The sequence below is a fragment of the Denticeps clupeoides genome, chromosome 4 (assembly GCF_900700375.1).
Source record: "Denticeps clupeoides chromosome 4, fDenClu1.1, whole genome shotgun sequence".
Taxonomy (NCBI): Eukaryota; Metazoa; Chordata; class Actinopteri; order Clupeiformes; family Denticipitidae; genus Denticeps; species Denticeps clupeoides.
The window spans coordinates 11,972,151-11,995,280 of NC_041710.1; the positions used below are offsets into that span (position 1 = coordinate 11,972,151).

The 23,130-nt window shown below is 40.7% G+C and overlaps 1 protein-coding gene across 5 annotated transcripts in view; it reads left to right on the forward strand.

Moving 5' to 3' along the window:
• The window catches only part of mtcl1 (microtubule crosslinking factor 1), a 46,225-nt gene that overhangs the window by 1,605 nt on the left and 21,490 nt on the right, over positions 1–23,130 (forward strand). For all 5 annotated transcript variants that reach the window (XM_028976423.1, XM_028976425.1, XM_028976426.1 and 2 more), the window contains exons 2-3: positions 2,460–2,684; positions 3,074–3,232. In XM_028976423.1, coding sequence (XP_028832256.1) covers positions 2,460–2,684; positions 3,074–3,232 — 384 coding nt within the window. The remainder of the gene's footprint in view (positions 1–2,459; positions 2,685–3,073; positions 3,233–23,130) is intronic.

A 23,130-nucleotide genomic window follows, 5' to 3' on the forward strand; every position in this document is an offset into this window, starting at 1 on the left:
CTCCACACACAGGTGGAGTGAGTTTCAAGACAGAGATTAGTGGGACCCCCATCCACCCCCTATTCATACTCTATGGGTTTATAGGCTGCCCGTACTTATCTATACTCAGAAAAGCATTAGATGACGTTTTTATATGCAGCTCGAGCCACGGTGTTGGTAAATGTCTTTCTGTTTTGTTCTGTTACGGTTTTTCAGCGGTTTGCACTACCCCCTTCCTATGCAAAATTACACAGGCTGAATCATCCAGTTAACGGGATTAAAGATGCACGCACACATGGCAGTGAATAGTTAATGATATCAAGGTGCTATATTTCCCTCATTTGTCATATCGACACATGAGCCTACAGACGATAATGCAGAGACGCTTGCGATGTCGGAATGAGTTGGGAGTCCTATCAGCAACAGTATTGTCATAACTTTGTCTCCACAATCTGGTGAGGAGCGCGAAGACAAGCTTATTGTTAATCGGCTTTAGCGGTGGCACTCATAACGCCGTGGTCCCTTGGCAAATCACGTTTATTTCTGCGCTCCCTCGGGACAAGTGTGGGTGTGTTGGGGGACAGGGGTGGAGTGAAGGGGTGTTCTGGCAGCTCCTGCCTCCCACTCTACCTCCTTTCATCTCTGTCTCTCTCTCTCAGGGCATGCAAAAGATCTTCTTTTTTTTTTTTTAATCTTCTTATTTCACTTTAGGCCACTTGCTGAAGTGGGACAGCCTGCACGGTGTCCCCAGAAACACATACTGTTCACACACCGGTGACTTTTAATGACCGCTCTCCAAATACATGCTGAACATTGCAGATTTGCCGGCACAATTAGATAGATAGAATATTCAGAACACTCATCATATGTGCAGGGATGTCTGTCTTTTTACATTTACATTTACAGCATTTATCAGACGCCCTTATCCAGAGCGACTTACAATCAGTAGTTACAGGGACAGTCCCTCCTGGAGCAATTTAGGGTTAACTGTCTTGCTCAGGGACATAATGGTAGAAAGTGGGATTTGAACCTGGGTCTTCTGGTTCATAGGCGACTGTGTTACCCACTAGGCTACTACCACCCTTTTCTTTTTCAACAAAAGCAAACAAATATTTGCATCAATGGACATGTATAAGGAATTACTCACTATAAAAGAATTTCGGTGTAAAATCGAGTCATAAATGGCATATAAAACTCATTTGCTTCTTGTGCCTTTTGGTCTCCAAAATATAAATACTGTTGGCACAGTCTGTGGCTACTCTCGGTTTGTCTTTTCTCCTGACTCAGCTGGTAGAAGCACTCTTACTATGCAGTACGTGATATATGAAAATGAGGAATGCACACATGACATGCTGGTCATGCACAATTCGGATCACACTAATATTTTTATTCAGCCTGTGTTGTTGCAATGAAATCTCTCAACCCCTTTGTCCTGTTAGGACTCTACAATTCTCATATTTGGATAATTTATTTTAGATTCGAGCCTCAGATTGAGTGGAAATGTGGGCTGACTATTGCTGGTTCCCAAATGGCGGAGCACCAGCACCAGTGCAGTAAAAAAGGGGCACTAGATCACAGGGAGACCAATTTAAGTGAAACATTTGAAAGAACCGCTTATATTTATCCATATATGGTTATTAATATAGTAAATAAATAAAGTGGGGTCACGTGGGGGTGCGACAGTTAGCGACCTGGCCTCAAACCCTCAAGGTTGTATGTTTATATCCTGGCTCGGACATTGTGTGTGTCAAGTTTACATGCTCTCCTTGTGTTGCCGTGGGTTTCCTCTTGCTCCTCCGGTTTCTTCCCACCATCCAAAGGTCTGTACACTAGGTGGATTGGTGACTCTAAATTGACTGTGTGTGTGATTGAAGGGTGTGTGTGCCCTGTGGTGGGCTGGTGCCCTGCCCTGGGTAAGTCCCCGCCCTGTGTCCATTGTCCCAGGATTGGCTCCGGCAGCCGCGACCCTGAGTACAGGAGTAAGCGGTTAAGAATATTTAGTGAGTGACAAATACAGAATAAATTAGGTCTTTAAAAAAAAAACACACATTTTCTTAACTTCTGCCCTTTCGGAATAGTTAGAAAAGCACGTTGTAAGTCGCTCTGGATAAGGGCGTCTGCCAAATGCCGTAAATGTAAATGTAAATGTAGAAAAGTTTGATCATGAAAAGATGATCAAACTATTACATTGTGTTACATGTGTTTTTAGCTTTTTATAGGTTTCTCCTTTTTTTTTCACAGTAGAATCTAATTAGTCATACATTTGGTGACAAAATGTGTTAGCACATTAAAAAGTTAAATAAAACACTTAGAAACACTGTTGCATTTCATTTCTATGTATCCAATCTAGTGCACTGGCATGTTTAGATGGGTATGTAAATAAATCTGTAAGAAAGATGTCATAAGTAACCTTCGTGTTCTATATACCGGTAGAGTATTTCGAGTCATCTCAATGCGTTGGAAATACAACGTGTGTCCAGGATGAACTGGACGAGCTGCGTGCTGAGATGGAGGAGGTGCGGGACAGCTACCTGGAGGAGGAGATGTACCAGCTGCAGGAGCTGCGGCGCGATCTGGACCGCTCCAACAAGAACTGCCGCATCCTGCAGTACCGCTTGCGCAAGGCCGAGCAGAGGGGCCTGCGGGCTGCACAAACCGGACATGTTGATGGGGAGCTGCTCCGTGGTCTGGAGCAGGACCTGAAGGTCTGTGTTTCACAAACCGTATGTCAGGGACTAGTACAAGAGTGTGTAGGTGTTTCCAGGAGCTCCTGAAATAGATACAACAAGATGGGACCACTTATCTGTATTTTAAAGATGAGAAATTAACAACCCTTTTGTTGGTGTGTAATTATTTTTTTCACCCTGATGTTTTAATAAATAGCTTAAAATGGGAGGATCCGGATAATTAACAACTCCGGATGATTAAACCCATGCATGTCAATGTGTCATATGCGCAAACATCATTAAAGATTGTGTTTCTGAGGAACTTAACCTTACGCTAGTGAGCAATTCAAAAATATGTGTGGTTTATTATTATGTGTTTTTATGACGTGTATTTCACATGTAAACTATGAGGGCTCTCTCTACAAAAGGTGGCCAAAGATGTGTCAGTGCGTCTCCACAACGAGTTGGAGAGTGTTGAGGACAAACGCACCCGGGCTGAGGATGAGAACGAGATGCTACGACAGAAGATCATCGAGGTGGAGGTCTCCAAAGAGGCCCTGCACAATGAGCTGGAGAAAGCCAAAGAGGTAGGAGAACTGAGTAAAGGAGAGGATCTGGTCTAATGGGTCTTCAGTGTCTAAAACGCTTTTCCTCATACTTTGCGAAGGATGGAATACAGCACAATTTAAAGGATACACAACTGATTAAGAACTCTTGATATTGTGCTGTTGTCCGTGTTTTTCTTTCTGTTTGCTAAGCTGTAGACAACTTTTTCTAATATCACACTAAGTACAACTGAAGCCCAGAACTTGCACTCAGTTTGATCAAAGTCTAGCATGCCGTTCTCTGTGATAATAATGAGAACTGTTTGCTTTTCCCATTGCGTTTGGCCTATTGGCCTTCAGTGAACATTATGTAGGACCAGAGTACAATTGACTCAAATTGTAGCAGTAATTTTCTTATCTAGTAGGTAACTCAGGCAAATAGCTCCTTGTAATACGAAGGCCTTCTCATGAATGGTGAGCGTTCTCGGATTAGGTGAGATGATGGTTCAGTGCTATTTGTGGGTCAGATTACGGTAATTAGGAATGACAGCGTTGTTGGTAGGAGTCAGAAAGTCCTTGATGACCAGAATTACCTGTTCAATTTCAGACAGCATTGCTGAGTTGGGCTGTTTAAACAGAGCCAGGAAACCATCTTAAGGGTGTTAGGGTTCATTCCTTACCTCTGGTGTAAAAGTGCTAAATTTTTCTTGCAACTGTAGGTGTTCTGTGGTGCTGTTGTGCATTTTTCTGAGTGTGTGCAGTCTGCCCAGTCCACATCCCACAAATTAAAATGGAGCACAGACACCTAGCCAGGGGCCATGACACTTGTACAGACCGACCACTGGTTAGAGAACCTGGTGTTTAAATACTGGTTTGGCCAGTAGTAGGAAATAACAAACAGGCGGACTGTTTCATTTGCAATTCTCTAGCTGTAAATCCAGAATGCCTGGATGCGCAGTGCAGTTATCAGTGCTGTCCTGCGACAGCAGATCTCTGTGTGATTGTAGACACCACACCACCACTGCATGTGGAGGTTTGAATTAGCCACAATCTTCAAAAAACTGCTTGTTGATAGCATTCATATTGACATGACGAGATCGGCAATCAGTCATTAAAGATATCAATGTTCGATATTTGGAGGTTGACAATTTTTTTTGGGATATCAGTGGGCTGATGACATTAAGGTTATTTTATATTCTTCTTGTTGATATAGTTGACGCCCTCAGTAGGAGGCATAAAGAAAAAGTTTGTAATTGAAGCAAAATCCATATAATTAAGGCACTTGCATTGAGACTGTATTGATCACAGGTTGACTGGCTATATTGGCATCATCAACTTTTTTTTTAAACCTTTATTTTTAAGTTTCTAAATCTATTCTGTTGACATACACATTGCCTAATTACATTTTATTGTACAAGCCAAGAGCAGATATATTCAACTGTATGAAATATCGGCTTCATCATTTGCTTGCACAATTGTATACAGACATCCGAAGGGCAACATGGATTTTATTTTAGAATTTGTAACTTCCTTCATCTCAATTTATGATAAATGTCTGATTGTTGAGGAATATATGTTAACACTTATCTTTGCTGCTCAGGCAAGACTCTGGTTAATGAATTCCTTGTTCTCATTGATTCATTTGATTTTCCGTAGGTAGTAAATGCTCCCACACATGAACAGGGACATACTCTGGACCTCGTATTACTTCATGGCATTGATTTTTGTAAAATAGAGATTCTGGAAATCTAATTTTGTCCACTATGTGTTTTTATGTGTTTCTAGCCCCCATGCCTCACTGGCCTGCCCTGGTTTTCAGCAGTGTTGCACTAGAGTTATTAATGATGAGGTTGTAAATAATTTTGCATCTCCCTTTGGCAGGCTGAGTGTAAATGGAAGAAGGACGGCTATTTAGATCAACCTTATCATCTTTCGAGAAATTGCCTTAGGTACTAAAAGGAACAGGTTTTTTTACACATGGTGTTGTCTATCAATCATCATATTCTAAGGGCATCATTCAGTGAACCCTTTGAACCCCTTTCTTCTCTACTGTCTTGACTTGTGATGTACCCTGGTGCCCTGATTTTAACGCTGTGCTGGATCAGTTTAATCTAGTTTTCTTCTATTATAGATATTTATGGTCTTAAGCCACTCTCTGCCATACAGACAGTATTCCACCACTGTTACTAAGATGATCTTTAAACACAACAGGCGTTTTTTAAATATGACCTTACTACGGACTCGTACAGCAGGGGTTATCATGCCTAGGCTATTTTAATACCAACATTTATAGAATTAGGTCAGCATTGTCAACCCTATCTTTTAGTCCAGTCTTAAAACACACTTGTTTTTCACTGTATATGAGCAACTCATTACTTTTATTATATGTTGGCCTATTGTACAGCACATTGGTATGACATGTTTTTTTTTTTTTTTTTATTGTGCTTCATAAATAAATTGTTTCAATTTTGCTCTTTGCTTTAAAAAATATTGAGAATTAGTGTTACATTTAATGTCAGTATTTATTTATATACCCTGATAAATGTTGTAGAGTGAATTTTTTAGTTGGGACTGTATTTGCCCACTGCTCACAGTTGTATGACCTCATGATGATATGTGGTTTTAATTATAATTTTGTAATTTTTGGAGGGAAAGGGCCGCCTGCAAGTGGTTTAGAGCAGGTTGACGCTAGCAGGTCTCTAGACTGCTCACCAATTGATCTTTAACCACACAGTTTTGCATGACCTTTTATAATCGTCTAATTCTCTGTGTGAATATGTTTTGTCTTGTGTGTTTGTGAGATGCCTCCACAATAGAAGAAGCCCACAGGTGACAAAAGAAAAAGAGGGTGCTCAGTTCATTACACAGTTGTAGGCCTTCATACGGAGTCTGAATAATAACATGTAATCACAGTCCAGACCTGAATGACCAATAATGTTTTTCCACCACCTATATACCTCAATTTATACAGTTAAGAAGCTGACAAAGCACTTTTACTCTCTGAATAAAGGACAGCATTTTAAAAAAGAAATACTTTTTCCCTTATCAGGCCTTGTGATTAGATTTAATAATTGAAGGTGTGTGAACAGGGTTACTAGCCAAAACCAAATGTATATTTATCTCTGAATGTGACAATCAAGGCCTTTGTAGCCAATCAAATATCACAATTTTCACCGCTGTGGGAGGTAAACTGAAAACCAGACTTCCCTAAATTACAGCACATACACTATTAGCTATGGGGCGGCAGGAAAAAAACCAAAAACAGGACAAACACATTGGTTAAAAGCAGTCTAAGACGTGCTGAACCTGCAGTAATGGTAACTGCAGCTGTGTGTATGGCTGTTGGTCTGTGTGTGTGTTTGTTCATGTGCAGATATTTTTGGTTTATGATATTTCCTTGGGAAAATTATGTAGGCTCGACTTTTGAGCATTGGTCACATGAAATTTATTGTACAAAAACAAAAGGCTAATAAGGTTAATTTGACTACTTGAAATTGTATGTGAGGTATGGCAATAATGTTATAATGTTAACGTTGTGAATTGTCACCCCTATAAGATTTCCTTAAATATGTTAATATGCTATTGCTAAATCTGCATGATCATGATAAAATTGATATTGTGGTCAATGCATCGTGGGTAATTCTGCAAGCCTTTGTGTGAGCTCCGATTGTTTTCTACTGTGTGTGTTGTTCCAGATGTATGCATGTCAGAATTTATTGTGTGTGTGTGTGGTGGTGGTAGATTTTGTTGTGTGATGTGGCTCAGATTTTGGCATGCTGAGTACAGATCTGGCAGAACTGACTGTTTTCTGCACAGTTCGCTTGAGTGGAGTTTTGTTGCAGAACAAAAACACCAGTTCTAGACTTTCACTGGGGGGGGGTATGTTGTATGATATCATCCTTGTGTCTTCAACACCCTCGCCCCCTCCTTCTGAATCTCTCTCCCCCTCTCTCTCACATACACACATACATAACATACACACAAAGTGGTATCTCCCTTGAATTGTTTCCACCCTAGATTCAGAAATGTTCATTAAAACAACACATATGAGTGTACACAACTGCAGTGTATAGAACTCAACAGGCAATATTAGTGGAAAAAAGTTAATTATTTTCACTTTTTAGTGAAGCCTAAATGTTATTGAAACATTTTGAGGACTAAAAGTGGCAAAAGCTCAAATGGAAAAGCACATATGAAAACACACCTTCTCTGTGACTCTCACACACACACACACACACACACACAAACTATTTTTCTGCAACTTTCTCATGGTATAGCTAGACTTGCAGGAATGCAGCTTAGCTGGGCAATCTGGATGTCCTTTTTTAATTCCTCAGTCAGGTTTGGGAATGAGGAAACAGATCCTTCACACACAGAGTAACAAGTATCTACCGACATTTTTACAGTGCAGTTTAAGTAAAAGAGTTAGAGGGTAAATGGGTCTGGGTAATAGGTCTGGAATAGAGACCAAGTTGCCTGGAGGCCATGTTGGGTGTTGGCATTGTTGTTATGGTGGGTGTTTCTGTAAATGTGATGTTTGTGGGAAATATAGTGCATCCGTTTCACACTGAACACAAATGACTGCTGGATCAGGTCATGGGCACCCGGAAGTCCATTAGACATTATGTCTGATGAGTCTTTTATGTGGTTGTATCTCCTAAACTGCTCAGCACCTCGCGTCAATAGTGTAATTTGATCTTTGCTCTGTTGTACTTCTTCAGGCTTTTAACTGCTTCATGCTAAGAGGAAACTTCCATCTGCATTATCTCAGCTTTTTAGTAGACTATTGAAAGTGTATAGGTAGTACTGTGCAACATTTATTATGTTAAAATAATGTCTTTATAATGATATCAATATAATTTTGCTGAAAAAATAACAATTGCAAATTCAGAGGCAGTTATTCAGCAATGTTATTCTAAATATAACAGTAATCTGTAAGTCTTATCATTTATGAAATCAGGTGAATGGTCATATTCTGGTCAAACTCAGACTCAAACACATAAGATTGCATTCAAGTGAGCTGTTCATCAAGACCAATTCAAGCTTTTGCATTACATGGATACCCCAAATTTACAACTGATGATTATGTGTTCCTATGGTGAAGCGTAAATTCTCTCTTATTGTTTATATGTTGTCTGTAATACGTGGCTGTGTTCAATTTGTTACTGTGCTGAGCTTGTGCTTGGTCTCTGTGCTCCAATGAGCTGCCTACTGCACTTTATGCCAATGAGATCTGTGTTATCAGCCACTGCCCTGGAACGACTTGCTGTAGGATTTGGTGCCCAGGCCAGAATTAATCCAGCTCTGAAGCCTGTTATGAAACTACTTGGCAGGAAAAGAGAGACAAATGAAGACAGAGGGGAGGAGAAGGGACAGAGCGAGACCCTTTGATGGATAGAGTGTTGGGTTTATTCTCAGTCCGCCTGTGATATGGCCACAATAAACCGTTTAGGAGTGTCCTTCTGTCTGTAGCATTTTGGCATATTGCAGCTGGTGAGCCCATGTGTTTGTACAGCCATGATGCATCATGTGGGGGCATTTTCAAGCTCTGCCTGTCTTTCTTCTCCCTTGTCACATCTAGAGACATCACCCCAGGGCAAGAGAGATGGCTTGTAAACTAGTGTAGCTTATACTTCTCCGAAAGCTCTTTTGGAGCACAGTGATCAGTCATGTTTTTTACATTTATTCATTTATCAGCACTGTTCTGGTAGTAGCCTAGTGGGTAACACACTCGCCTATGATCCAGAAGACCCGGGTTCGGATCCCGCTTACTACCATTGTGTCCCTGAGCAAGACACTTAACCCTAAGTTGCTCCAGGGAGACTGTCCCTGTAACTACTGATTGTAAGTCGCTCTGGATAAGGGCGTTGCACTTTTTGTACCTGATCCGGACTTGTTGTACACACTTGTTGTATGTGTTGTACATATCTCTGTTCTTGACCAGGTCTTACTGAGTGGTACATTTGCAACTCATCAAGTGCTTGAGATATGGTTCCACAAAGCTTGTATCTGATGTTGATAACATGAGCTTTGAGAACAAACCCAAGTGTGACTCTTTCAAATGGAAAACAAATAACCATTGGAGGTGACACAGTATTTCTGTGTTTTTGGATGGTTTGTTTCAGTGCCATGTACAATTAATCCCTGTTCTGGAGGACAGTCAGTAACTGCAGACAGGTGATAACTGTTTAAGGCCATAATATGTCTTATGATCGGTGAGATTTAAATCCTCACCGAGACACCCATACAGACACACACACTCTTACACAGTCTCTTTTACAGTGATTACTAGAGGGAGAGGGAAGGTAATGGAGGAATTTCATTGACCTAGTTAACGTCTTCTCAGTGTCTCCTCCAATGGAGAGGAGCAGAGTAAATGGGAGAAGGGGGGCAGTGGAGGGAGCAATATACCGCAGTGGCATACATCTAGCGCATGTCCCTGCTGTTTTCATCGATGAAAACCTTTTCTCTCAACCTCTAACACTCACACTGCAGCGCCACATGCTTTCAGCCTCCTCCAGAGTGACAGATGAATCTTGTCCCCAGTGTACTCCGACATTCCACCTTCAGCGGCAGAGGCACGGTGCTTTTACCGAAGGCAGAGAGGCTGCTTTGTTAAGCGTTTATAAGTGCCAGAGATCATCGGAGGAGGAAAAACTGGCTTCCCGGACACAGCACCGCAGAGTGGATAAAAAACAAAGGACAACTGAAGGGTAGATACAGAGGACAGGAGAAGGAGAGGCGGATTTGAGGAGGAACCTGTCTAGGGCTTAAGTGTACAGTCTGGCTGGATGAATGAAAGGATGGTTTCTCCTTCTTGTGTAATAAATATGGCTAAAACACAAACTCTTGGTTTTAGCCCCTGGATAATAAGCTTGCGTGAAAAAAACACTTAAACATGGCTGCCTGGCTTCCCCCGTGCCTCTATCTGTGTTTATATTTCAGAATGAAATAAACCTCCGTCATCCCACAGATTATCCAGTGGCTTTGCAGAGAGGTGAAAAAAAAACAATCCTGTGTGAATAGATTATTGGCACGCGTGATGGCGTAATCCCAGCCCCCAACCCCCTTTCATCAAAAAAAGTAGAATACGCTCATATCAAGCACGTTTTCCAGTGAAATCCTGCATCTGTCAGCATGTTATTGAATAAATGCACTATGATGGCCAGATTCTGTGTTGTAGCTCCTGAATTAATTTGTTCACTTTTGTGCTTACACTCTTTTAATTTCACACATATGTGGTGTCTGAATGGTTTTTAATGTAAAAATTGCAGATTTTTGGATATAATGTACAATTTATATTAAATACAGCCCCCTCTGAATCTTAATTAAATGTCACTTAAATCTCAAACAAATGGCTGTGCAATTAATGAGAGTCAAATGTTTACAATATGGATTGAATTATGTTTTGGGCCTGAGCCTCTCTTCCACTTTTCCCATGAAGTCAGATGCAGCTATATTCAGCAGGTGAGACAGGTCCCTGGCTGAGGGAGGTAGGCGTGTGAATCTCTCTCTGCTCTCTGCTTCCCCTGCCCATTCACATTAAGGGATGAGGAGAGGTGCCACAGGCAGCACAGGCAAATGGCCTTTCACTGGTTAAATAGCTCAACAAAGCATATTGCCTATCCCTCATATTGAAAGTGAAGTGATTGTCATTGTGAAACACAGCACAACACATGGAATGTGTCCTCTGCTTTTAACCCATCACCGTTGGTGAGCAGTGGGCAGCCATGACAGGCTTTGCTCAGTGGCACCTCAATAGTGGATGGGGATTTGAACCGGCAAACTTTTGATTACGGGGCCGCTTCCTTAACTGGTCGGCCACCACTGCTGGCCTCGAACCCGCAGCCTTCCGCTTACAAGTCCGTCGCGTTAACCATTATGTTAACCATTGTGTTGGCTGGATAATGGGAAAACGTGTCATGCTGATAAATCCATGGGAATCTATGGAAAATTATTTGATCAGAGATTGAGAACATTTGAATTACTTTTGACTTGGGGGGTGTCTCAGTGCAGATCCAGACATTCTCTGACTGAATTGTTCAGAACAGAGTGTACTCTGGTGTCTGAGCCAGAAAAAGGTTGTGGATAAATGACTGCACTGGGAACAATGTAATCACCATGACATGACAGGGGCAGTGGTGGCCTAGCGGTTAAGGAAGCGACCCTGTAATCAGAAGGTTGCCGGTTCGAATCCCGATCTGCTAAATTTCACTGTGTGCACCGTGTGCTGTCACTTCACTTCACTTTGACTTTGAAAATCTAGAAAATGACGTTTTGCCCATTGGTTAAAGAGCAACCATGTTTGACTTATTTTAGAAAGTAAAGAAGACCAAGGTAGACTAATCCAAAGAGACTTTCACAGATATGTCCAGAACACTGAGGATATTTGTCTTGGTTTCATTGCATTCTCGGCACTCATCTTACAAACAGAAGAGTGAAACTCTTTTGTGTTTGCTTACTAGCATTAGCAGCTAGTGTGCTAATGCTAAATTAGCTCATGTTATCATAACCAATTTAATGTGTTTTTCAAGACCATCACACCTCCATTTGACATTTGTGTCAAAAAATTCTGAAAGCAATGTATTTGAAAAAGGTGAAAGTGAAGTGATTGTCATTGTGAAACACTGCAGCACAGCACATGGTGACACAACAAAATGTCATGACAGACGCCCGGGGAGCAGTGTGTGAGGACGGTACGTTACTCAGTTGGCACCTCAATAGCACCTTGGTGGTTTAGGGACTCAAACCGGTAACCTTCTGATTACAGGTCCGTTTCTTTACCCGCTAGGCCACCACTGCTTGCTCACAGTTTCTAACTGGAATTAGTATATTGTCATTTGACTGACAAAGGTTTGTGGAAATGCTAAGCCATCCAAGTCATTACTTGCTAGTCTTCTTGGTGCTGAAATTCAAAATTAAGAGGTTTTTCAAAGAAAGAAACAATAAGCAGAATGTGGAGATAATGCCATTGTCATATGCTAAGCACTCACTTTAATACTGTCAAACTAGTTTACTGATGTCATCATAAAGCCAGCACAGTGCCACTTTCAATTAGTCACCTAGTAGTTAGTAGTTAAAGAAAAAAGTCTGAATTACTACAGTGTGCAGTGTTATTATTAGATGTGTGAACTACAAATCCACTCACAAATCTAACACAATGAGGCACATTTACATCCTTCTGACCTGTAAGCAACTGCACTGACTTCATCCATCTGCAGGTGGCATGGCCGTATTCAGAGGGTGGCGAGGGTTGAGTAGGAAATAAGAGGGGGAGGTGCGGTGCCATGACCATCTGTCCTTCTTTCGTACGCCTCCTGTCACACACACAAGGGGGAGAAGCACCCTAATTACGGGGTCCCACGTGTCTCTGGGAGCACCCTAGTGTCCCTCTTGTGTCTGCTTAAACCATGTTGTTTCCCAGTGTTGGGTAATTGGGCCACCTTATGGGTAAAAGTACAGCAAAGCATGTGCCATGTGCCATTGGGCTGGACCTTAATGCCTGATTAGTACATGTGGTAGAGCAGACAGTGCAGGAAACTAACATGTAATATGCAGCTAGTTTTATGAGTATAAATATGGTAGTTACCTCATATGCAAGCTATTTTGAAAGTAAATAGGGTAGACATTTGTCCATGTTATTCAGTAAAAAAAATAGGCTTCTGTATAACAAAAATGGCTTTTGTAATGAAGGACAATGTTAAAGTTGAAAAACTGCACTGAATATGTTAGATATTTAGAGATGACAAGCTGTCTTTTCTGCCAGCTGTCCAGTCCCCCTTTCCAACCACACACCCATCCCATCTAAATACTCTCGGGAGCTCACTGACCCACAGACAAGGGTTTTACTGAGGGGTGTCTATGTGATCATTTGCATAAGTGTGCTTATGTGTAGGAGGGGTGTGACCATTTACCAGCTGGGTGAGCCCCATTGCACCAAGCTGCCTCCACCACATGTCAAGGGGGAGGCTGGAGCTCCCAGAATTCCCCACTGAGACACTAAAAAAGGTCCATTGTGATGGTCATTTTGAAGATGGTCTTCATTCTAAATGCAAATCAGACTTTGCTCTATCAACTTTGAACTATGAAGATACAAAATCCAATATCAGCCACAGCTCACTAGATCATTCATATTATTAATTTGGCAGAGTGTATTCACACATTTACATTTACATTTACATTTACGGCATTTGGCAGACGCCCTTATCCAGAGCGACTTATAACGTGCTTAAGTTACCATCGATGAAGAGATCAATTCCGGTTCACTAGGACCCCAACTATGAATACATCTATTTTATTCACTCTGTTGTAGATTCTGTACACAAGTTCGACAACAAGAAAATTACAATTTAATCTAAATATTCTTTAAAGAGGAAGGTCTTGAGCTGTCGTTTGAATGCTTAATTGCTTAATTAACATGAATAAGTGCTAAATATGTGCTGAAATTGCTCATATTTTTTATATTATGTTTTGAATACCCACTTCATTACCTTTTACTCCATGTCAGTATTTTTGCATCAGTGGTATAGGACATATTGATATATATTGATATCAGTCAAAATGTTCATGTCAGAACATTGCTAACATTATAATTTATTTGCACTGTTGTGAAGAGCTGGTCTTGTCATAAAAAAGACACAGAGATTGTGGCTTTGCTGTTAATTTGCAGTATTTAAGTCTAATTTGATAGTGCTAATAGCCCGCTGGACATTGGGTAATTATTGCACATTAGTTCATGTGCAATGTTCACCCCCCAGCCTATGATTTCTGTGTTGTTGGAGAACCAACCAAAATGCATACAACACATCTTATTTTTTGCTTGTCTTGTTTATTTGTGTACAGAATATTTGCCATGGAGCAATGGTGAAGTCGTTAGTCTGCAGATTGGAGGCTGTTTAGTCTGTTGGAGCATCTGCTCCCTTGAAAGCAGACGTTAACAATAAAAAAGGAAACACTTCCTAGTGTTTCAGGTATTGCGCAATGAGGCAAGGCTGCATGGGCAGCTCTGTGGAGCTGGGTGGAGGCAGAAGCGGACGGATTGTATGCGACTGATGTATGTGTGTGCTGGGCGGGTACAGGGATGCTCCGGTGGTTTCTCTGCTTGGTGGAAGCTGGAGATCATGCCTAACTTCTGCTGGCCTGACATCTCTATGTTTGGTGATGCAGTGGAAGCCATGTCCAACTTTCTGTCTTTCAGTTTACTTACCATTGGTTCAATGTGCCTTTGTTGCACCCAAAGGCTGCTGAGATAAGCCCTGGATGTGTGGCTTTAGAAATTGCTATGGATATTAAGATGTATATTGAATATTGATCGTTGCCATATCTGCAGGTCATAGATCACAGCCCACACTCCTGATTTCATTTCAGGATGTTCCATCCTCAGGATTTCTTGTGCAAAATTGACAACACAGTCTACTAACATCATTAATTATCTGTCACCCCAAACATGACCTGAGATCATGGCTGCTACATTGTTTATTGAGGAAGCAGTCTGTCTGTCGCACTGAAGAATAAGCAAGGCCAAAGGCCATACCAAGTAATCAATGAAATGTGTCTCTGTCATCCCCAGTAGTGCTCAGGTGCTGTCTCCAGTCCTGGCTGAATGTGTAGGCTCTCTAGTCTTTAATGGCCTCATTAAACCGTGAAGATCTCTCCAATTGGAACAGATTTGTAAATTATTCAGTTTAAACCAGATACAGTCTTGTAAAATATTGTGCAGTTGATGTGAACAAATTTCGTCAGCTCACCCCCTTTAGCTATCACTTAGAACCAAATAGCTCCACATTTAATTCTACATTTCCCCAATTTTAAGTATAAAACACCTCCCTACAGTTACTCTTTTGGGGAAAGACAGTTTTTTACACAATGGGATAGGTAGTAGCCTAGTGGGTAAGTACACTCGCCTATGAACCTGAAGACCCGGGTTCGAATCCCCCTTACTACCATTGTGTCCCTGAGCAAGACACTGATTGTAAGTCGCTCTGGATAAGGGCGTCTGATAAATGCTGTAAATGTAAATAAATGCTGTAAATGTTGAAAAATAGATACAGTTTGAAAGCTTTTATCTGCATATATGCACAGCATCTGTGTATTTTATTGTCATTTAGGACATAGCATTAAATTTTGGACAAGATCTGATCCAGGACTATTTCTGGAATTACCAGAGCCACTCATAAACCGCTTACCAGGCATGCCTCAGTGGCTAATTATCCCTAATTCATGATGTATTAGCTTCTGTTTAGCAGAGTATTAGGCACTACTGGGGATTAGTCTATCTTTTTACTAAGATAGACTATATTTTATAGTCTCTCTTGGTGTTTGTATATTAACAGTTTATTTTATGAATGGCGATCTTCTAAAAATATAACATGTTTCAAAATAACAAACAAAATTTACTGAATTGAAATGAATTGATCAAGTTTGTTTACCAGATGCTGCCAAATGTACTCCAGCTGGTTTCCATGCAATGTCAGTTGAGACAGTTGGGGAAAAAGACAGGTGGGATTGGGGCCGAGAGACGGAGACTGAGTGGAAAGGGGATTGTGTCCAGACACAGGGTGGGTGAAGGAGGTGGGGGCCTTGACTGTGTGAAAGGAGGCTGCTATGCACGTAAAGCCTCTTTTGTGCATGCCCATTATAGAAGATGAGGCCTGGGCCAGGATAGCACATGGCCCTCACTTGCTTTGGTGCATAAATCTTAAATACTACATACTGCAAAAAATGTATATTGTTTAAAAGGGCATTTTTTTCTATTTAACTGCTACAATGACACCCCAATGTCAATGTCCAAAGGGTCTTCATTCGTGCAATCAGTCTTTGTTTGGGAATGAAGGGTTTCAGCTAAACATTTTTTAATTAAATAACGAAAACAATTGACCAATTTCACTAAACTCCAATTTGAGATTTACTGGTAATATTCTTTGTAAATGACTGTACGACTGCTACCATCTGCTATCTTGTCCCTCTTTAATCATACAGTGCTTAACCAGAAACCCTTGTTTCAATGTCCAAGTTAAAGAATCTGTTTAAGCAACGCAAACTCTTTAAAAAATATTTGTCGTCACATGAATGTCTTTCACCATTTTGCAGGTTGCCTTGACAAACTGCAGCACATTGGTGTTGCCGTGAAGCTGTCTGTTGTTGTTGCCAGCGTACAGTAGCATGAATATATATGGCATGAGGTTGTATTATTTCATTGTCATGGAGACATGCAAGGCCTGCAAAGGCTCTTCTATAAATCCTCGGCGAGCCCAGGGCGCAGTTAAATCTATTCAACCTCCACAAACAACAGTGTCCAGCTCCAGAGTGCAGTGAGAAGACTGAATTGGAGCCCTTATGGATAAACCTGTGTGGAAAAACCAGAGCATTCTCAACCTTGTATAACTTTTATAATGTCTGTTTTTATTAAATTATTTACACACAATAAATGTTAGATTCAGATTAGTTTCATCTCTTCAGTCAGTAGTCACTAGGTAACAGATGGTTTGTATGCCTGTATGTAAGATGTCTCAGCCAATTAGGAACATTTGTGCTTTATCAAATTCACAGACAATTAACTAGATAAATACAATCATGAATACAAGCAGTCAAATAGAATTAGATTTAGAAATATTTGCATAGACAGATGGATTCGGTACTTCAGAAATACTATTGAGGCAAAAATGATAATCCCCCCTTATGAAATTAGACAACACTTTTGATTTCTCTATGAAAATGACCATTAACAACAAGTGATTGTTATTTTGGAAACAAATACTCAATACATATCATTGTCCACTAAGTTTAATTAGGATATTTTATTGATCCACCGATTCAAAACAAGAAAGGCCCAAAATGAGACAAAATTACTATCCCCTGGCCATTAATAGTCAATAGTGTACCCTTTCAGAGCCACAACTGACACCAATCTCTTAGAGATGTACTTTACTAGGTTGGAACAGGTCTCCTGAGGGATTTTGGCTCATTCTTCCATTGCAAATTGTTCTAGCTGGTCCAAATTGCCTGGTTTCTCAGTATGGACATTCACTTCGATCACCCACCTCAGATTCGTAATAGGATTAAGGTCTGGGTTCTGTGTGGGCCACTACAGGATCTTGGTTTTGTTATCCTTGATGAACTGCTGGACTAATTGTGATTTATGTTTTGGGTCATTGTCTTGTTGGGAGACCCAATTTTCAATCTAAACCTGGATTAGGATTAGATTCTCCCTCAAAATGTCAACATCCTTTTCTTTTTCGAACAAGGGTCCCTGTGCCTGAGGCTACAAAAAGTTATTGAAATCTTGCCTTTACGACGACAGCCAGGTTTGTTTTTTACAGAATTTGTTCTGCGACGTACAACAGTTCTATTCACAGGGAGTCGCTTGGGGATGACAGTGTAGCCTTCCTCCCTAGCATGAGCCTGTACTATCTTCTTTCCGAGCTCCAGACTGATTTCCTTAATCTTTAGCATGGTGAGTAACAGTAGTCCCTCTCATGTGTTCAAGTACTTTGTTCTTTGGAGTCTTTTTATGCTCATTAAAAAATGGTAGGAAGCCTACACCGGTGTAGTTTCAAAGCTGATTGGTTAATAACTGTTAACTGTTTTTAAAAGCAAACATTTACATTTACATTTATGGCATTTATCAGACGCCCTTATCCAGAGCGACTTACAATCAGTAGTTACAGGGACAGTCCCCCCTGGAGCAACTTAGGGTTAAGCGTTGCTCAGGGACACAATGGTAGTAAGCGGGATTTGAACCTGGGTCTTCTGGTTCACAGGCGAGTGTGTTACCCACTAGGCTACTACTACCCTACATTCATACAGGGCTAATATTTTTGACCACCCCTTTATTTACTATATTTGAAACTAAAGCAAGCCTAAACATAATAAACAATACTAAACAATAATATTACTAAATATTACTAAATGTGGTAAAAGCTACTAAATAGCACTGGTGCAGCATTCATCAATGCTGCAAAATTGTTCCATAATTCCTGCGGGGCTAATAAATGTTGGCCTCAGCTGTAAGGGAGTGAAACCCAAATTCTCTCTTTCTGTTCTTGTTTACTAAATCACACAGAGAAATTGAATTCTCCAGCATCTACTTTCACTTCAGACTTTCCTGATGTTTTTAATGCAACATCAGGCCTCTGTTCGTCTGACTGGAGCTTTGGAACAAGTCCTCTGCCCCCCCGTTTGGAGATTTGTGACCGTTTCTTTTGTGCTTGCGATCATTCCTCTTAAGCTCTGTCACAGTCAGTCTAAGCCCCTACGGTAATCATATTAGCAGAAGCAGCCCGGATCATATTCATCTCTCTCAATACAATTGCCCAGAAGAAATGGGTCAAGCCTTTCTGCAATGAGAGCAAATCAACACATGTAATAAAGGTGTGTGTGTGTATGTATTGTTCGGCTAAGATTCTGCATGAGCCAAAATTTACATTTACATTCACAGCATTTATCAGACGCCCTTATCTAGAGCGACTTACAATCAGTAGTTACAGGGACAGTCCCCCCCCTGGAGCAATTTAGGGTTAAGTGTCTTGCTCAGGGACACAATGGTAGTAAGTGGGATTTGAACCTGGGTCTTCTGGTTCATAGGCAAGTGTGTTAACCACTAGGCTACTACCACCCCTACAATGGCTCAGCTCGTCAGTTGCACTTTTGCCGCTGCATGATGTGGTCAAGCCCCTGGACTTAGCATTCTAGAATTTTAAACAATCCCACCATAGAGGTTTCCACCCCTTGTCTCATTCAATTGATGTGTTGGCCACACAAACTTAAGTATCGAAAAGAGATTTTACAGACAAGTGCTTTGGGGAACTCTGATTGCTGCAACAAAGGTATAGGAGATCCCATTGTCAAGCCACATAGTCTGTCACCAAATTAATGAGATCACAGAGAGGGCAAAAGCATGTGAATGGTTTGGACTGGTTTGGTTCAGTTAGAAGAAATCACTGCCATTCTTAACCTTGCTTCTGGTGATCAAATATGGTCACAAGGGCCAGTTTCATGGGGAATTCTTGTTCTGTAAGGAGAAATATTTGGTGTGCTTGATGGACAGATCACTAGGTGTGGGTCGCTCTGGAGGCATTGTTGAGACCACTGGTTTAAAGTTTTTGTCTGCTTTCTCTTTCTGAATTTAGGTTGTCATTGTTGGTGACTAGGCCTTTAATTTTATTTAGGTGAAAGGTCACTTCTCTCACATGCATCCTCCAGTTTGTGTAATTAGTATAATTAGTTACCATCGGGCCGTGGGTGTACGTTTTCAGGTCCTGTATGTCTTGTACAATATTTTGCAGTGTGTTATTTTCAAACAACAACAGGCCTCCTTCAAAAAGTGAGAAAATATGCTACAGACAATAATAATAACATCTCTTATGACAAGGTCATCTTATCTTACCATCTTACCTCTGTGGACGTCTGTTCAGTTTCTGTGTGGTTAGTACTTGGAGAGAGTACAGGTTGGATTTTCTGAAATCATGTTTACTAGGTAAATGTTATCCCTGTGATGGACTGGTCTCCTGTTCTTGCCTAGTGGCTAAAGGGTCCTTGTATAGGTTATTTTGTTTACAAAACATGTAATTAATTATTAACACTTCCCCCAACAAATTGTTATTAATAATATAGGTACAACTTACTGCGGAACCATATTATTGGTCTTTCTCTCTGGTTCTGCTGTCTTCATACCACCTGTCCAGCAGGTTTACACCATGTTGTCGTCTCACATTAACACTCAGTTTGTCAGCTTCACCATGGGAGAATGCACGTGTGTGCCCGTGTGCGTGTGTGTTCATATTCTTGGCATCGCTGAGATGCCACACGCCTTCTATCTGATCTAAATGTTGGATCAGTAATCCTCTACACTGCTGCAAAGATTTACTCTGCCATCATGACCTGCGCACAAACACACACACAGACACACATATCAGCACTCAGCTGAGCTTACCATTGTTTTTCAGTGATTCTAAAGTACAGTGAAACTGCTATATTTAGTGATTGTGTGCTGCTCTTTGCTTTCTTTTGCTCAAAACAAACAGAAAGAAACAAATATTTTTTCTGCATATTCTTTTCTGAATGATTAGATTAGTTTTAATGTGTGTCTTCGCTAACTCCATTTTGCTCATTTAGGTTTTTATCAGTCTTGAGACTGATAAAATGTAAAACAGAGACTATTTATACTTTCTTTTATAACAAGACGTGTTTGAGAAATTAAAAGTATTTCAAGGGGCTGCAAAACAATCTTTAGCCTACAGGAACATCTGTAGCAACCAAGTCCGGTGCAACCAAGTCATCTCCGGGATGTGTTTATGGACCATCAACCTAAACTTGCCTTTGTTGGAGTGTGTCCCAGCTGGGGTGACATAGTACAGTAGTGAAAAGAGAGGAGCTCACATCTGAGCATTGTGATACAGTTCTGTGTCCATGTGGGCTGGGGTAAGGTTACGATTAAGTGTGTGTGTTTGCAATAAAGATGAGTCAGTGCTAAAGAGGTCACTCAGTCTTTCCACTCGTCTGGCCATAAATGATTCACACTCTGCAGCATGTACTCTTTCGGTGTGTGTAGTGAGCTTCAGTCCCTTTATTCTGTCTGGTGCACAGATATTCTGTCACCTCAAAGCTTTCATTTTGTATTGTCACCTTTCATGGTTCTACCCTTGTTTAATGTATGTGTATGTTTCATTACATTCATGGGCAGCACCCCAAAAAGTGTTAGGGCACATCTTGAGTTCTTCTGGGTTTTTACATGGCAGTGTTCCGGGAAAAAAAAACAAGACAATGCAAACAGTGAGAGGATAAAATACATGCTGGTCTTCAATAATAAAGTATTTTTAAAGATGAACAAAACCAACAATGAACATTTATTGATTCACACATGCATGCATGGAATACATGTTGACTGTCCCACTGCTTACACAGCTTGTAGCAGAAATCAAAGACCTGCACACTTCCAGGAAAAGCATAATAAGAGAGGTTAAGCCTCTGCTCGCGTGCGGTCAGGCTGCATTTTCATCCTAGCTTTGCATGCAGGGGTCAGCCAATCACAGCCCTCACACATTCTCTCTGAAATGCACATGCACCCGGCAAGCCAAGCATCCTAAATTTGCATTTTACAAAAAGAGTCAGTAATTTGTGCTCTCTAACTCATTCAAGAGACCAGGTTCAATCTACTTTTCTGGCAGGCGTGCCCCTTCCTCAGTATAATTCAATTGCAATTTGCCTTAGTTTATTTTATTATGAAGATTCAGGATATACCTGGATTTGCACTGTGGTCCACACATATGTGTGCATGTCCCACACCTATGTTTTTGTATATTTGTCCTCTACCCTAAAGTGAAAATAGGTTAATTTATTTTCTCTTTTTTCTGCTAATCCTGCAGGTCATGTGATCTGCATTACTGTACAGCCTGACTCACAGTTTCCAGTCCTTACCTGACAAATGCAGCATTACACAACAATCTATTCCAGCTTAACATTTGCTACGAATCAAACAAGGTCTTTATCTAACATCCTATACTAAATACTCATGTGCATGTGCAGTGTTTATTTAATTTAATTTAATATGAAAAACATATATCTGTCATGGCAACGTGGTGGAGAGAGGGTCACATTTGCAAGGGTCTGATACATCAAACATGAGCACACACCAATACGTGACATACATTTTAAGGACCCGACAAAAGGCAAACATTTATACATACGAAACAGCTGCACAATATCAGGATAAATGGGTCCACAGACAATACAAACTCTGGTCCAAATCGTAGTTCCTGACAATATCGCATATGTCATCACAAGTATTTTCTAAGTACAGAGCATGCACCAGCAATTCAAATTCATTCAAATCCCATGCAAGTATACAGCCTCTTAAGCTCAGAAAGGCTTAAACAATGGTCTAGCATGATTTCCATTCCTCTCTAAATGTTTCTACATGTTTATATGCGATTGAGTACATTTAGTTTTAGTCCCCTGGTGCAACTGAGGGTTAAGGGTTTTGCTTAGGGAGCAATAACTCCCTAACAACCTAGTATTACCCATTAGGCTGCTACACACCATCGGGTGATTGTGGCATCTTGCTCCACCCTCTTGGCCCTATAAGCACCAGGTAATGGTTCTGCCTTAGATAAGAGCTCTGCTTTGATTAGTTTCATCTTCATGTCAAGGGAGGTGAATGCAACAGGGCTGAAGGGTTTGAGAGTCTCTAACCTCAGGCACAGCACCAGACTATTTCCATAGAGAGGGCACCCTCTACTGGGAAAATTACATTAGAAATATGTAATAAAAGATTGGACCTATTTGCTCTGAACACACTTTCAGCAGATGACAGCTAATATGACCTGTTCTTACATACCATAGTACTATATTTAAATGAGTAGTATATAGAGGTAAATACATACTGTATACAGTTGAAGCCAAAGTTATTAGCCCATCAAGAGTTATGGAACATTTTCCTAAACATTTTAACCAGCAAATGAGGTATTGATGAAACTTGATATAATCAAACATGTTTGCTTTCAAACCACACATGTGCTGTCAATTGGCATCTCAACAATCAGCATAAAAAGACTCCAAGGAACAGGGCACTTCGGTCCATGCTTAAGTTATCACTGGGTCTTCCAACAAGACAATGATCCATGGCATACATCGAAATTAGTACAACAGTCCATCAAGGATACCAAAGCCAAGATTCTGGTCTGGCCCACATAGAACCCAGACTTCAATCCTATTACGAATCTGTGGTGGGTGATCAAAGTGAATGTCCATGCTGGGAAACAATGCAATTTGGACCAGCTAGAACAATTTGCAATGGAAGAATGTGTCAAACTCCCTCTGGAGACCTGTGCCAACCTAGTAAAGAACAACTCTAAATGATTGGTGTCAGAAATAATACACTATTGACTATTAATCGCCAGGGGGATAATAATTTTGAATGTCTCATTTTTGCCCTTTAACTTTAA